A 14150-nucleotide genomic window follows, 5' to 3' on the forward strand; every position below is an offset into this window, starting at 1 on the left:
GGGCTCATGCTCTGGAGAAAGGGAAGCTGGGATGTGGATGTCCAGGGCTTTTCCTCCAGATGGTGTGCTCTGCTGCCCTTCTCCTGGACCTTCCACTCCAACATCTGGCAGGACAGTCAGACTGCCTGGCCACTGTGGGAGCTCCTTCTCTATTACTCCAAAGAGGATGTCTATACTGAGCTTTGGGAAAACTTCATTAAACAAGCACTTACACCTTATTTCCACTTGAGTGAAAGCCGGGAGGTGTCTGGTTATTCAAGTTCAGATGCTCAGGTCTCTGAGCTGGATTCTTGCTGGGAACTCTACCTCATGTCAAGTGGCAAAACACGTTGGAACTAGGCTGGGCAATTCTTGTGAAATGCCTTTTGATGTCTTTCTCTCATCTTCTTCCTTGTGAATCACTCTGGGTCAGACTTTTACCAGCTTTTGCCTCCTGAATGGTTTCCTCTCTTCTAAGCCTAGTCTTCCCATCCTTCCACAGCTGCCACAGTGCTCTGTCCAAAGCACAGAGATGACTGGGTCCTGTCTCTGTTTCAGCGTTTTATGTTGCCTTAGGTCCTTCATGGAAGATTGCTCACCATAGCCTACCAGGCCCTTTTGGCCTCGCCTCTCCTGTCCATGTGTACCTAACTCTGGGCCCACAGCAGTAGGAGCCATGTCTCTCCCAAACTTGCCATCCATTGTCCTGTGTCCTTGTTCTCGTTTCTGCGGGGATGTCCCCTGTCCTCTTTCTTTCTTTCCTTCAGGGCTCACTGCAAATGTACCATCCTCAGTGAAGATTTTCATACCTTTTACCTCCTGGCAGGCAGGACAAACATCCTTCCCTCCTCCATTTCCATAGCATTCATAATATTTCCAGTGTTATATTTAAAATAATGCATTTTAGTCATTTGCTTGTGTCTGGCTCCCTGGATTTTCTCAGGGGCAGGAGAGAAGGTCTGTTCAGCTCAGTCTCCTGCCAGCACAAACCACAGCTCCGTCTGATGATGTTTCACAACTGATGACCGTGAAGTAGTAGGGCAGTCCCCTACAGCTGCATTCTCTTTCCTTCTTCTCAAGGGCAGTGAAACGTCAAGGAACCCAGAGAACTGAGAATATTTCAGTAGTGGAAGGTGTGCATGCCTGTGTGTGTGTGTGTGTGTGTGTGTGCGCGCGCGCGTGTGTCTGCATGTGTGCATGTGATACTTTCTGAGATTTGGGTTTCAGGACCCTGGGATTCTACTTGTTTTACTGTCTTGGGAGCTCATGGCTCTCTTAGTGCAAACCTCCAGATTCCGTTTTTATTCCTTATGTGCCAGTCACTGAAAAACAGGTTCTCTCCAGCACTGCCCATGGTGACTTTAGGGAACAGGTATTATTTTCATTGGAAAGATGAGGAAACTGAGGCCCAGGGAGGTTAGATAACTTGGCAGAGGTCACAGAGCTAGTATGTGGTAGCCCAGGGTTCATAGTCTGGATGCATTGGCCTCACCTGGTAGCTTGGGCAAAATGCAGATTTGTAGGTATGCACCAGACTCACTGAATCAGAACCTGCACAGGAGGCCTAGGAATCACCTTGCAATAAGTTCTCCAGGTAGTTCTGATGCACACTCAAGTTTAAGAACTTTGAGTATGGTCTAGCTGTATTCAAACTAAGCTCTTCTCCAGGCTTCTCCAAGGCCTGTCCTCATTCTCCTGCTTCCTTAGTGAGAAGGGGGAAGGGTTGGGGCCAGAGACCCAGACTCAGAAATAAATCTGGGCAGTTTATTCTGGTGTCTTCCATCTGAGTGGCCTTGAATCCCATGAACTCATTCATGCTCTTAACAGCTTTGTGAGGTGACGTCAGCCACGATGGGGTCATGCTCTGGGCCCTTGCCAACCTCTGGTACCTCTTGTTATCAAGGCAGATGATTTCCAAAGCAGAGAGCCTTGAGTTTCATAGCTCTTCTGGGAATAATTTGGCAATGGGAAAAGATTCAGTGTTTCGGCCACTTTAGACTGGCTGCTTTCAGTAGAGTCCTGAGGAGAAAGGGGAGTTGTTTCTTTGATTTTTTTCCTGGTCAGATTTTAGGATGTGCCTTTGACTTTGTGGGGCAACCATGATCTCCTGAGAGAATTTCCTTGGCAGGAAAGTCCTTCTTGGAAGCATAGAGTTGATTGTAGGGCCCTAGAGCCCTCTCTAGAACAAGACCTTCTTAGAAGTAGGTAACTCCTTCTAGCGGGGGTTTCTGAGGTCTTTTCTGCCTTCCTCTTGCTCACGTGTGCATTTGCATATACATATGTGCTTAGGTACCTGTTTACATGTGCACACACACACACATGTGCACAACATACTCACACAACACATTCACCCAGTCTGGATGGATTTGCCTAAGTTGGTGCTGTCTCCGATGAATAGTAGAGCAAAAGTCAGGATCTTTCTCTTCGTCATCTGCCTGAAAATAGCATTTATTTATTGCTTTTGGCCTATGGTGATACCAGTGAAGGAAGCCATTGGACATCCTGGTTTCATTTTAAAGTGTCTTCTCGTGAATATATGCAGAGGCCCTGTTTCCCGGACTTGTCAGTACGAGTGAGATGCAGTCGCAAGTGTCATCGGCTTTTGTCCCCACCTACTTAACATAGGACTTCCAGCCTCCTGAGAGTCTCACTGTTGATTCTGGAGATATCCATGAAAGAGTGTCAGGTGTATGCAACAATTTTTTTGTTCTCTTGTAGTCATGACAACTGTGACTCACATTCACATGTGCTCTTGGGGTTGAGTCCAGCTCAGATGCTCAGATATGGTCTCATTTCCTTGTTTCACTGGTGCACAAGGCCCTCTAGGGTTCCCCGATTCCTGTCCTGCCTTATACCCTTGCCCTTCTTTTTCTTTTTTCTAAGTAGTGAGCTACCTGTGGTTTCCAAAGGCATCATGATAATCCCTGTCTGTGCGATGGTATTCTTAGACTTGTATGCTTGGGAATTTTTTCATCTGTTTTCAAAGACCCGCTACCACCTCATCCAGGAATCCTTCTCTGACTCACTGACCCCCTGCTTCCAGAGCAGACACAGCCTCTTCCGGGTGCTCCTGTGTATATGTGTGTGTGTGTGTGTGTGTGTGTGTGTCTGTGCAGCATTGTGTTTACCATGCAGCATTGCCTTTAGTCACTTATACTTCATCTCCCATGTCTGTGACCTCAGTGTGCAGCTCAACACCTGGCCCATTGCTTGTGCCAGAAATGTTTGTCTGAATGACATCGAAACCAACTTTCCCTCAATCCTGCAAGTGAGCCAGAGGAGAAATGATTGGCTCCATTTTGTAGATGTGAAATTGAGGTTTGGAGAGATGGCTTGATAAGCCCTGGGTCTTCTAGCTGATACGTGATGTAGGTGGGTCACAGGTACTTCCTGCCTAATGGCAAAGGCCTCCGTTCTCACTCCTGAGCTGAGCTGCCTCCTGGCCTTCCTTGAGCCCTTTCCTTCCTCAGCTGCATAAACTCTTTTAGAAGTCATCACAACCCCTTGGAAATCCGTCATTTTAAGAGAGATGAGAAAATACTAAAACAACAGCCCATTATAAGCAGATTCTCATTCCAAGTCTGGGGTTTCATTCATTACAGACCATTTGCATGAAGAATGGCAGCTGTGTTCTCTGGCAGTCTGGGTAAAACCGATCAGTCATCATGGGGTTTCAATAAAGGCCACTTTGGCTGTGGATGGCATAGAAAGGCTATTTACAGAAATGGTAAAAAAGGGTCTTGTTATAAGGTCACCAATAAGATGGCCCCAAGGATTGTATTTAAATAAGATTTTGGAGAATCTGGACTTAACTAGGTTTTTGGAAGTGTGAATCCTATTCCAAAGATGACCTTAGATCTCACCGAACAACCTGTTTATAGGTTGTTGCAAATATTAAGTATCATTTTCTCTAAGGTATATCGTCTCATACCGAGATGCCTGCAGTTGCCCCTCCCACCCAAACCTATTCCCCTTTCAGCCACCAGGATGATCTTTGAAGAACTCAATTCTGAATGTACCTTACCCATTCTTAAAGTCCTCTGATGGCTTCCCATCCAACATTGCTACTCAAAAAGTGTGGTCCCTGGACGAGTGCCTGTTTGTTATCAGTAAGCCATGACAAGTGACACAAATTGAGAGCAGGCATTTAAAATCTTTTATAGTAACTGGCAGAATTATTCAGAACCGAATAATTATTTTGTGTCTGTTTGGTCGTGGGAAAAATGGGGCTTGCATTTTGTATGTCTTTAAATTGTTAATTTTCTGGTAGTAAACTTTTATTGGTTTTAACAAAAGTATCAGCACATGACAAACTGGAAATAATCTGAACAGCACTGGCCTGCTAGGCCTGAAGCCTGCCTCTCTAGATTTGGTTTTTGGTCCTCTCACATCCTCCCCACATGCATTTTCCCTCCATGTGGAGCTTTGCGAGCGCTGTTCCCCCTGCCTAGAATGCCTCTTCCCTGCCTGTTCTCACAATGGATTTAATTTCTGCTTGTCCTCCACTCACAATTTTCCAAAGAAGTCTTTTTTCTTTTTCTGCCCAGACTAACTAGTCATATGGTCTCATTGTCCCTGGTTCTTCTTAGTACTTTACAAAACCGTCATCAGATAATTGTACAATTTGTTGCTTAAAGCCTGTTTTTCCAGGAGAATATGTTCCATGAGGGAAGGAGCTGTGCCTGTTTCATGGTTTGTGCCCTGTAATTGTGAGATACTGCACAGTGCCCCAGACAGATGAGGAAATCAATGGGAAAATGTGCTTGCTACACAATTTATATGATTGTATTAGCATAATTTTAAAACAAGAGAGGAGTTGCCTAAGTAGGCAAGTTAGACAGGAGGAGACACAGATGATGATCTGTTTAACATAGAATTAGATGGTCACCCCCGAATAATTGGCAGTTACCTAAAAGATTCATAATCCCTAAGTGTCCGCTATATGGGAAAATACAAAATGGAATGCTCTCTGGAGACATTAGCCATCAGCTGCGTTGTCTTCCCAACCCTGAGGCTGATTACATCAATGAGATGCAGTCTCAACTAAAAGGGTTTCACCTTGGGGCCCCTGGGTGGCTCAGTGGGTTAAAGCCTCTGCCTTTGGCTCAGGCCATGATCTTAGGGTCCTGGGATCCAGTCCTGTATTGGGCTCTCTGCTCAGTGGGGAGCCTGCTTCCTCCTCTCTCTCTCTGGCCTGCCTCTCTGCCTACTTGTGATCTCTTTCTGTCAAATAAATAAATAAAATCTTAAAAACAAAACAAAACAAAAAACTTCACCTTGGCTGGAGTGCGGAGAGGGAGGGATGAGGGAAACAGCAGGCGACACACCTGGAGAGATGACTAGGACCAACCTTTGAGAGCAATCACAAGGACTCTGGACTCTATTGTAATAGCAAGGGGAGCTGCAAAATTTTAAGGGGAGCAGGGTAGAGAACAGAGAATGGAGAAAGGGCAAGAGGTGATAAATATTTTAATTATGCCTTTCTTATTCACGGGTGGATGGTTTAGTGTGTATATCATCCTCCTCTGAGCCAGGCAGCTCCTCTGTAGAGGTGCTGGGGAGAGAGCAATTCACTGACAAGGAAGAATCTTGAGGCTGGAAAGCAGTTAGGAGCCTGCTACAGTGGTCCCAAGAAGGATCATGGCATTGGAATAGGAAACCAGGAGCATGCTGGCAGTGGTGGACTGGAACGAGGCAGGCAGATGACAGGTAGAACTGACAGCATTTGGCGATGGATTTGTTGTAGAAGGTGAGGGAAAAGGAAGGAAGGAGGATGGTGACCAGGTGCCCGGCCTGGAAAACCAGGTAGATGAGTCAGCTTTCCCCTGAGCTGAAGCTTCAGGCTGCTTTTGCTATGTTTAGATTGGGCCAACCCAGCTTCAGAGGTGCAGGCAGAGGTGGGTGGGTTGGAAGAGGGCCCATGGGGCGCAGTCCCCGGCTGCCTGATTTAGGCCTGGGTCTGCCAGGACTGTGGACGTGCCAGCTGCAGGTGGGTGAATGCCAGCTCTCTCCAGCTGTGAGAGGCTAGGAACGGCAGAAGCCACGGAGCAGAAACAGGCTGCTGGGGAATCTGCTACTTCAATTTAAAGAATTTAGCATTAGCTGTGTGTGTGTTTGTGTGTGCGTGTGTGTGTGTGTGTGTGTGCGCTGATAATCCGTCATTTTCTTTATCTGCATCATGCTTCACTAAAGCACTTGACTTAATCCGGCTTGACTTATACAAATGTCACCATCTGGCACTAGATCATGCGCCTTTTCAATCAAAAGGAGCGGAATGATTCCCTTCAGAAATGCAGGTCCATGACCAGGCGCCTTCGTGGTGCGTTACAGCCAAGAACTTGTAATCAGCCTTTGAGGTATTTTTTAAGTAAAAAGCTTATTTGGGTTAACTTTGAAACAGATTTCATGCAGGAAAAGGTCTCAGCAGTTTTAGGGGCTGTCCTCTGCCCCGAATTGTCACGACAAACCCCAGGCAGCTGGGTGTGCTTAGGGAGGGACGTGGGTCATGCCGCTTTGGAGATGAGTCGTAAGAGGATGTGGCTACAGCATTATCAGGCATAGTCATCATCCTCCAGCATTTTGTTAATAGCCCTCGCCGCACTGGGCAGGGAGCATGGACATGGTTTAGCAGGAAGTGCATCAAGCAGAGGTGCTAAGCCTCTGGCAGGGTTTCTCAAAGTGTGGTCTGTGGACCGTCCATACCAGCATCAACTGGGAAGGGGGAGGTGGGGTTCTGAGTTGGCTGGTCTAAGATGGAGCACGGAAACTCTACTTTTAACAGGTGTTTTTGACACACGGAGAACTGGAGAACCACTCCGAGAAGCCCATGTGTTTGAGTCAGACAGACCCCGGCTCCAGCCCTGCTCCTTCTTGACTGTGTGTGTGACCTAGGGTTACCACTCACTCTCAGCCTTCATCCATAGAATGGGGACAGTAGCAGTGAGGATGTAAAAATCAGTAGTTGCGAGGATTCAGTGAAGTACCGAACACAGACGTTAGCAGGTGAGTGCCAGTAAATGGGAGCTATTGGGCCATTATTCAGCTTCTGCTAGGCCAGCTGACCTAGGGAGGCTCGTGTGTCTTACAATGTTGCAGAGTTGAAGATGCTGGGCTCATGGTGGAGTGGTAGCAAAGGCTCGTTTGACTTATGTATACCTTAATTTTCCCCTCTCTCTTATGTAATTTAAAATTCTCCAAGCTTATATTTTGCCTATGCATTCTTTATTAAACATTGCCTTACTGCGTGCATTTACCTTGCACATTGTTTAGGATGGTATAGAGAAGACCAAAGAGACTGTACTTTACAACTGACTTAAGGGATTTTCAAAGGCAAACCTAGAGCACATGTGATCTTTGCTTTCTGAGCTAACTTTAGAGCCTCACCCCCACAGAAGGTGTGACTCCGCTACTTAAGACGCAATGATTGACTTATTTTTGTGCATTTGACTTTTTTTTTATCTGCAAAATGGAAATAATCTCATGGATCATTGGGTGGATACATGAGAGAGTGGTTGTGAAAGGTACTTAGTTCTTAAAAAGAAAAAGTTTTAAATCACTCCAAAATAGAATTGACAAAAATAATCACCAGAGTAGTGGGATGGCTCTTTAAGAGCAACTCCAAGAAACTGGGATTTTCTGTACCATAGTCAGTTCTGTTCCATAACCTCCCTGGTACGAGTCTCTTCAGACCCAGGTTAGATACTTCCAGTGATGAAGGAGAACTTAACTGTCCCCTGTGGCAGCCACTTCCTTCCAGATATCTTTGATGATTGGACATCTTTTTCTTTTTTTTTAAATAATGTTTTATAAAACATTTGACTCCCAACGGGCTCTCATGCATTAGCACTGAGAACATAGACGCAACCCCTCTTCTGTATGACAGCCGCATATATTGGAAGACTACAGATGCTTCTCTTCTTTACCATAAACCACTCTGCGGAGACTGCCGCCTAACATGTCTCATGTCTGTTCTTCACATATGCAGTAGCAGTTAGGTACAAAAGGAAGCTTTTCATAAAGTCTTTTCTCTCCAGGTATTGTGTTTTCCAAGTGTTGGTGACATTCGGCCCATTGGTGTGGTTCAAAGTTAATGATGGTGCAGCCCCTGGGTCAGAGTACTGGCTGCAGCAGAGGGTCCTGGCGTGTCTGTTTGATGAGAGGTAGTACAGTTTGTTTGCAAGGGTTGCATTTTTCCTTTTGTACGTCTTACCTGTCCTTCAGGTCTTGGTAGAGCTTACCTTCTCCAGAGGTCTTCTGTCAGTCTGTTGTGTCCTCTGGCTTTTTATGTTCGTAATTCACTAGGTAAGCTTTTCTCCAGGTTCTAAAAAATCCCTTCTGGGGCTGAACCAAGCTGTTGTTTTGGTTTTACATGTTTTCATCCTCCATACATTTATTTCTCAACTCCCCCACTATACTGTAAGCGCAGTTAAGGCCAGGACTCGGGCTTGTGTGTGTTAAGTATTTCTAGTCCAGTGATTTTTTCATGTTTTTAGTGTTCATTGATATGATATGGATTTGAGGATGATTTGGTCTTTCCTTTAATACTAAATTCTCTCCCTCGGGGACCTCAGCCATTTGTTTCTGAGAAGTGGTTTCTATGTGGAGTTCTTTATTATCTATAGCAAACTCCAGACACCTATGTCCCATTGCCAATTGAATCTCAGATACAACATGTACAGTCCTAACTAATACCATTTACTCCCTCACGTGGGCCACCCAAGCCTGCTCTGAATGGCAGCGTTCTTACTTCAATAACCAGTGCTTACCTGTGCCCACATAATATATTCAGTATTTTTTTTTTAATAAAGATTTTATTAATTTACTTGACAGATCACACGTAGGCAGAGAGGCAGGCAGAGAGAGAGGAGGAAGCAGGCTCTCCGCGGAGCGGAGAGCCCGATGCGGGCCTTGATCCCAGGACCCTGGGATCATGACCTGAGCCAAAGGTAGAGGCTTAACCCACTGAGCCACCCAGGCACCCCTATATTCAGTTTTTGAACTGACTCAATTCAACTTTGGAAATGTCTGTGAAATCCATTCCCTCTTCTCTATTCCCGCTGTCATGCCTCCCTGGAGGCCTGCACTACTACCACGTAATTCACACATTGCTTTTCTTGGGTTTTCTTTTTGGCTACTTGCCATGAGCTCAACCAATCTCCACTCTTGGTTTCTTCAAGTCATGTCTTTCCCAAAAGCCATCTGTGAATTCTTAATAATTTTGGAAATCCTGGGTTCAGTGTTTTTAGACATAAGCATGGATCAGAATCTTGTTGGGGCGGAGGGGTGGCTCGGTTGGTTGAGCAGCTGCCTTCAGATCAGGTCATGATCCTGGGGTCCTGGAACGAGTCCTGCTTCCAGCTTCCTCATCAGCTGGGAATCTGCTTCTCCTTCTGCCCCACCCTGCTTGTGCTTTCTCTATCTCTGTCTCTCTCTCAAATAAATAAATAAAATCTTAAAAAAAATACAGATTCTTAGGACCCCCATTCCATGAAAATCCCAATCCAGAATGTCTGGGTTGATTTGGGAATATGCAAGCTTCTTGGGTGATTTCAATGCAGGAGGTGGGTTAATGGTACACTGAGAAATATTTGCCTGCTCCCATTTACAATATTTTTATCCACAGAGTCTTCTAATTCATATGACATTTCTTAATCCGCAGATTTATGGAAACAAATGTTTGCTTTGGAGAACTAGGTATAAAATACCTATACTCATAGTGAGGTCTAAGATAGTCTCAGATGGCCGTTAATGGTTTTAGGTATTCATGTGACAGTCAGAGAGGAACTTAAATCGACATGATCTTCATGATGCCTCTTTCTAAAAGGTTTAGTGGACTGCTTGGGTGATGCAGTTGGTTAAGCTTCTGGCTCTTGGTTTCGGCTCAGGTCATGATCTCAGGGTGGTGATCGAGCTCTTCCTCGGGCTCTGAGTTCAGTGTGGAGTCCGTTTCAGATTCTCTCCCCACTGTCTCTCCCCACCATGCAAGCTCTCTCTCCCTCTCTCTAAAGTAAATAAAAACATCTTTAAAAAGAACAGGTTTTGGTTTAGCACTATTATCAAGCTTCCTCTCTTCTGAAGTCCTATATCATCTTGTTTGTACCTTTTTCATGATGCCAACATCTTTTAAAAAAAATCATTACATTCTCCATGTGTATTTGTAGGATGAAAGAATGCAACATCTCTTCCCTTTTGAGGAGTCCAGGTCTTTAGCTTAGGTCTGTTTAGTGGGTGCCTGGGCAATGAAACTGTGAGAGTCCCATCTTTGAGGATCCCCAGGAAAACACCACTTCTAGGAGGTGTGTTTCATGTATGGATGTGAAAAGAGTTTTCTAGTCATGTACATTTTAGAAACACCATATTTATCAGGTTTCTGTACAGCAGAACATTATGAGGGTTTCGTATGCCAATGTACCCTGCATGTCTCTGGGATGGGAAGGCTGTTTGCAGGGTTAGCCAGCATTATCTGGCAAAGCACTTTCCTATATGGACTACCTTGCTGCTACTCCATAGAATGTCTATTAGAAAACAATGCTTCAAAAAAGACATCCAGATGGCCAACAGACACATGAAAATGTGCTCCACATCACTTGGCATCAGGGAAACACGAATCAAAACCACAATGAGATACCACCTCACACCAGTCAGAATGGCTAAAATTAACCAGTCAGGAAACGACAGATGCTGGCAAGGATGCAGAGAAAGGGGTACTCTCCTACACTGTTGGTGGGAATGCAAGCTGGTGCAGCCACTCTGGAAAACAGCATGGAGGTTCCTCAAAAAGTCGAAAATGGAGCTACCCTACGACCCAGTAATTGCACTACTGGATATTTACTTCTAAAGATACAAATGTAGTGATCTGAAGGGGCATGTGCACCCCAATGTTTATGGCAGCAATGTCCACAATAGCCAGACTATGGAAAGAACCTAGATGTCCATCAGCAGATGAATGGATAAAGAAGATGTGGTGTATATATACAATGGAATACTATGCAGCCATCAAAAGAAATGAAACCTTGTCATTTGCGATGATGTGGCTGGAACTAGAGGGTATTATGCGGAGCAAAATAAGTCAGTCAGAGAAAGATAACTATCATATGATTTCCCTGATATGAGGAAGTTGAGAGGCAGTGTGTGTGGGGGGGTGGGAGGTAGGAAAGGAATAAAGGAAACAAGATGGGATCAGAAGGGAGAGAAACCATAAGAGACACTTAATCTCACAAAACAAGCTGAGGGTTGCTGGGGGGAGGGGGATAGGGAAAGGGTGGTTGGGTTATGGACATTGGGGAAGGTATGTACTATGGTAAGTGCTGCGTGTAAACCTGCTGATTCACAGATTTGTACCCTTGGGGATAATAATACATTACGTTAATAAAAAAAGAAAACAGTGCTTCAGACTGAGGGAGCTGGTGGTAGGTGAAAATACTAAATACCCACAAAAGAAAAAGGAACTAAAGTGGATTCCTTTTTCCACGTTCGGTATCAGGACTCACAGGCACCTGCTCTCAGAATGCTGCTTCAGTTCAGGACCAGCTAGACCAGACCAGGACATATGGTTCTGGAATAATGAGAGAGCTCTTGAGGACAGGTTTCATGTGTGAGCTGGGCTTCGTGGCTTTCAGGTGTCCCCAAAAGCGTGAAGACCAGCCTGGGCTCTTGCCCTGTTTCTTGTAATCTAGCACTACTGCTTGTCCCAGGCCCAGGGACTGGATCCCCAACTGCCTCTGTGTTCTCTCCTTGGGCCTTACATGGCCACTTTTCCATGTCACTGTCCTTTCTCTTCCCCCATCTCTGCATAAAGGAGAAACACAGCACTCATTCATTCCACAGATTGTGGGGGTTCTGCCTTTGTACCCTCCTTTAGGCCTCTTCCTCCTACATTTCCATCATTTGTCAGAAGGCAGAAGCAGCTTGCTGAGCACGGGAGTGTGATGTTATCTTGTTTTTGTAAAGGAAGTGTGTTTCATAGTAACTTTTGTAAAATCTGTCTCCTTGGAAACCCACTGACACATAAATCCTCATCTTGAAAGGCTTTTGAGACATGCTTCATTCTTTCACTATTTCCAAAACTCTTATGTCTGTCTTTCCTGATCAGGAATACGGAGACTTTTTTGTCCTCTTTGTCAGGTTGTAGTCCCCAGATTTCAAGGTTTCTTTTTGGGAAAGAAGATGATCAAGAAGACTATCTATCACAGATTTAGTCCTAAAAGCTCAATGGACTTTGCTCTTCACAATTACTGGTATCACTGTCCCCCATGTGTCCATGAAGAGGAACTAAAATTAAATAGATGACATCCCCCAGGATAGAGGCAGAATTTGAACCTACTGACTCTTATCTCCAGCTGTTTGATCCTTAGAAGGCCTCTTCCAGGCCGCACTATCACCACTTCCCACCTTAACTGCGATGTTGTTGAAGACCCCAGTTTCCTTCAGATCTGTGTGCTGGATAGGGACTCTTTTGGTATTTCTAGTGTGCACTTTAAACCATTTTAAGTCCACCAGCACCATTTCCCATGACATGTGGGTCAAGGAAGGTGTGGATCATGAACACCCATTGATAATTTCCATATCCCATTTTAAACTAGTGTCACCAGCTTCCTCCTGCTCAAAAATGTCACCCCAAACAGGTCAACTATGAGGGCTCAAAGGACTAATCTGAGTGTTCCCCATGCTCCCTGCCTTGTGGGCCCTGTGTGTATATCAGCAGAGAAAGACCAGCACTGCCAGCGTGTGGGGCCACCCCTTCCCATGTTCACTGTAGGAGGCTCTTTTTCTCAGAGCATCTCCCTAAGAAATACATCATGCATATGTCTTTTGTGCAAGTGTGTAATGCCTGTGTGATCCAGGTAGGCCTCATTCTTCCTCCTCCTAACATTCTTCCTTTCCACTTCAGTTGCCCAAGAGATGGTCTCTCTATACTTGTCCGCCAAGAGTAACTCATTTGTGTCAGGCACTTTAGAAAGCCAAGATCCCAAGTCGCCCATCACCTTCTTCCAGACACTCATCTCCATATGGCTCTTGTATCCTTTAACTGAACCAGTGTCTCTCTTCTCCCTGTTCCCTTCAACCTTCCACAGGGCCCAGTGGAACCCTCATTCTCCTACTTGTAAAAATCCTCTGTGTCCTCACTTTTCTCTGAATGGCTGGCTGCTTTGCCTCTTTGCTCCATCTAGAACTGAGCTGTCTTCAGAGGACATGGCTTCCACGGGGTGTTTTATTCTCCAATGCCCCACCAGGCCCAGAGGCGTGAACATGAACAACTTCCTCCACATCGCTGCTTCAGGCCACTGTTCTTGCCTCCTCCTGAAAAGCCCCCAGGTCTTGGGGAGCTCCTGCCTCAGTCTGTACTACCCACGACTCCTTGTTATAATCTTGGGTAAACCATCTCCAGTCATTCCTTGAAGACTTTTTTTTTTTTTAGGGAACAGTTGGATCTTCATTTCATTTTGCATTTCACAGCTTATAAAACCTTCATGTTGTGTCTCAGTCCTTATCAGAGCCCCCTAGGTGGGGACTCCTAGTTTACTATTTAAAAGCAAAGATATTGAGAGAAAATGGTTCACAGCAGATTACAGAAATAGTTAAATAGTGGAACTTCAAATTCAAGTCTTCTGTTTGAAAAGCCAGTGTGCCTTGTGAGACCCACGGGCTCTTCCAGTAAGGTGAATGCCTCATCTTTTATTCATCCATGATCCTTCACTACTAAACATAAGTGAAACACAGAATCCTTGAAATAAATACTTGTCTTCCTTCTGCATTTTTTCTGTTCATTGTGGATAAAAGCTGCAATAGAGGGTGGGTGGGAGAGGTGTATGAACTGAGAAAATCTTAAGGAAGAGACTTTTGAAAATTACAGGTTTAGATCTGTCTTAGTTGCCATGCCATTACTTTAGTTACTATTTATTAAATAGCATCATGTTATTTCTGATAATCTGACAAACTATTTGTAACCCCAAGTCCAGGATGAGCCCCTAATTTTTCATTGTTTTTTTGCAAATATAATAGAGGAATATTTTTCTGTGAATATTGGATCTACAAATTCTGTTATTCTTCTCCTTTTTTAAAAAAATTATTATTTTTTATTCCCTTGAGGACCTTTATACACTCACTCTCATAGGCATACCCTAGGCTTTGTCATTACTGATTACTGTGTATCACCCCTCCCTCCATACCCC

General features: G+C 44.9%; 1 protein-coding gene across 11 annotated transcripts in view; it reads left to right on the forward strand.

Annotated features, from left to right (window-relative positions):
* PDE1C (phosphodiesterase 1C) overlaps positions 1 to 14150 on the forward strand; it is a 493351-nt gene that overhangs the window by 45592 nt on the left and 433609 nt on the right. Inside the window, exon 1 of one of the 11 annotated variants that reach the window (XM_082691807.1) lies at positions 5555 to 5688. The exons of 9 other annotated variants lie outside the window; for them this stretch is intronic. In XM_082691807.1, coding sequence (XP_082547933.1) covers positions 5682 to 5688 — 7 coding nt within the window. In that variant the 5' untranslated portion in view covers positions 5555 to 5681. Of the gene's footprint in view, positions 1 to 5554; positions 5689 to 14150 lie in introns of those variants that run through there. One more of the 11 variants, XM_082691803.1, reaches the window with a different exon arrangement.

This window comes from Mustela nivalis (assembly GCF_964662115.1).
Source record: "Mustela nivalis genome assembly, chromosome: 12".
Classification (NCBI taxonomy): Eukaryota; Metazoa; Chordata; class Mammalia; order Carnivora; family Mustelidae; genus Mustela; species Mustela nivalis.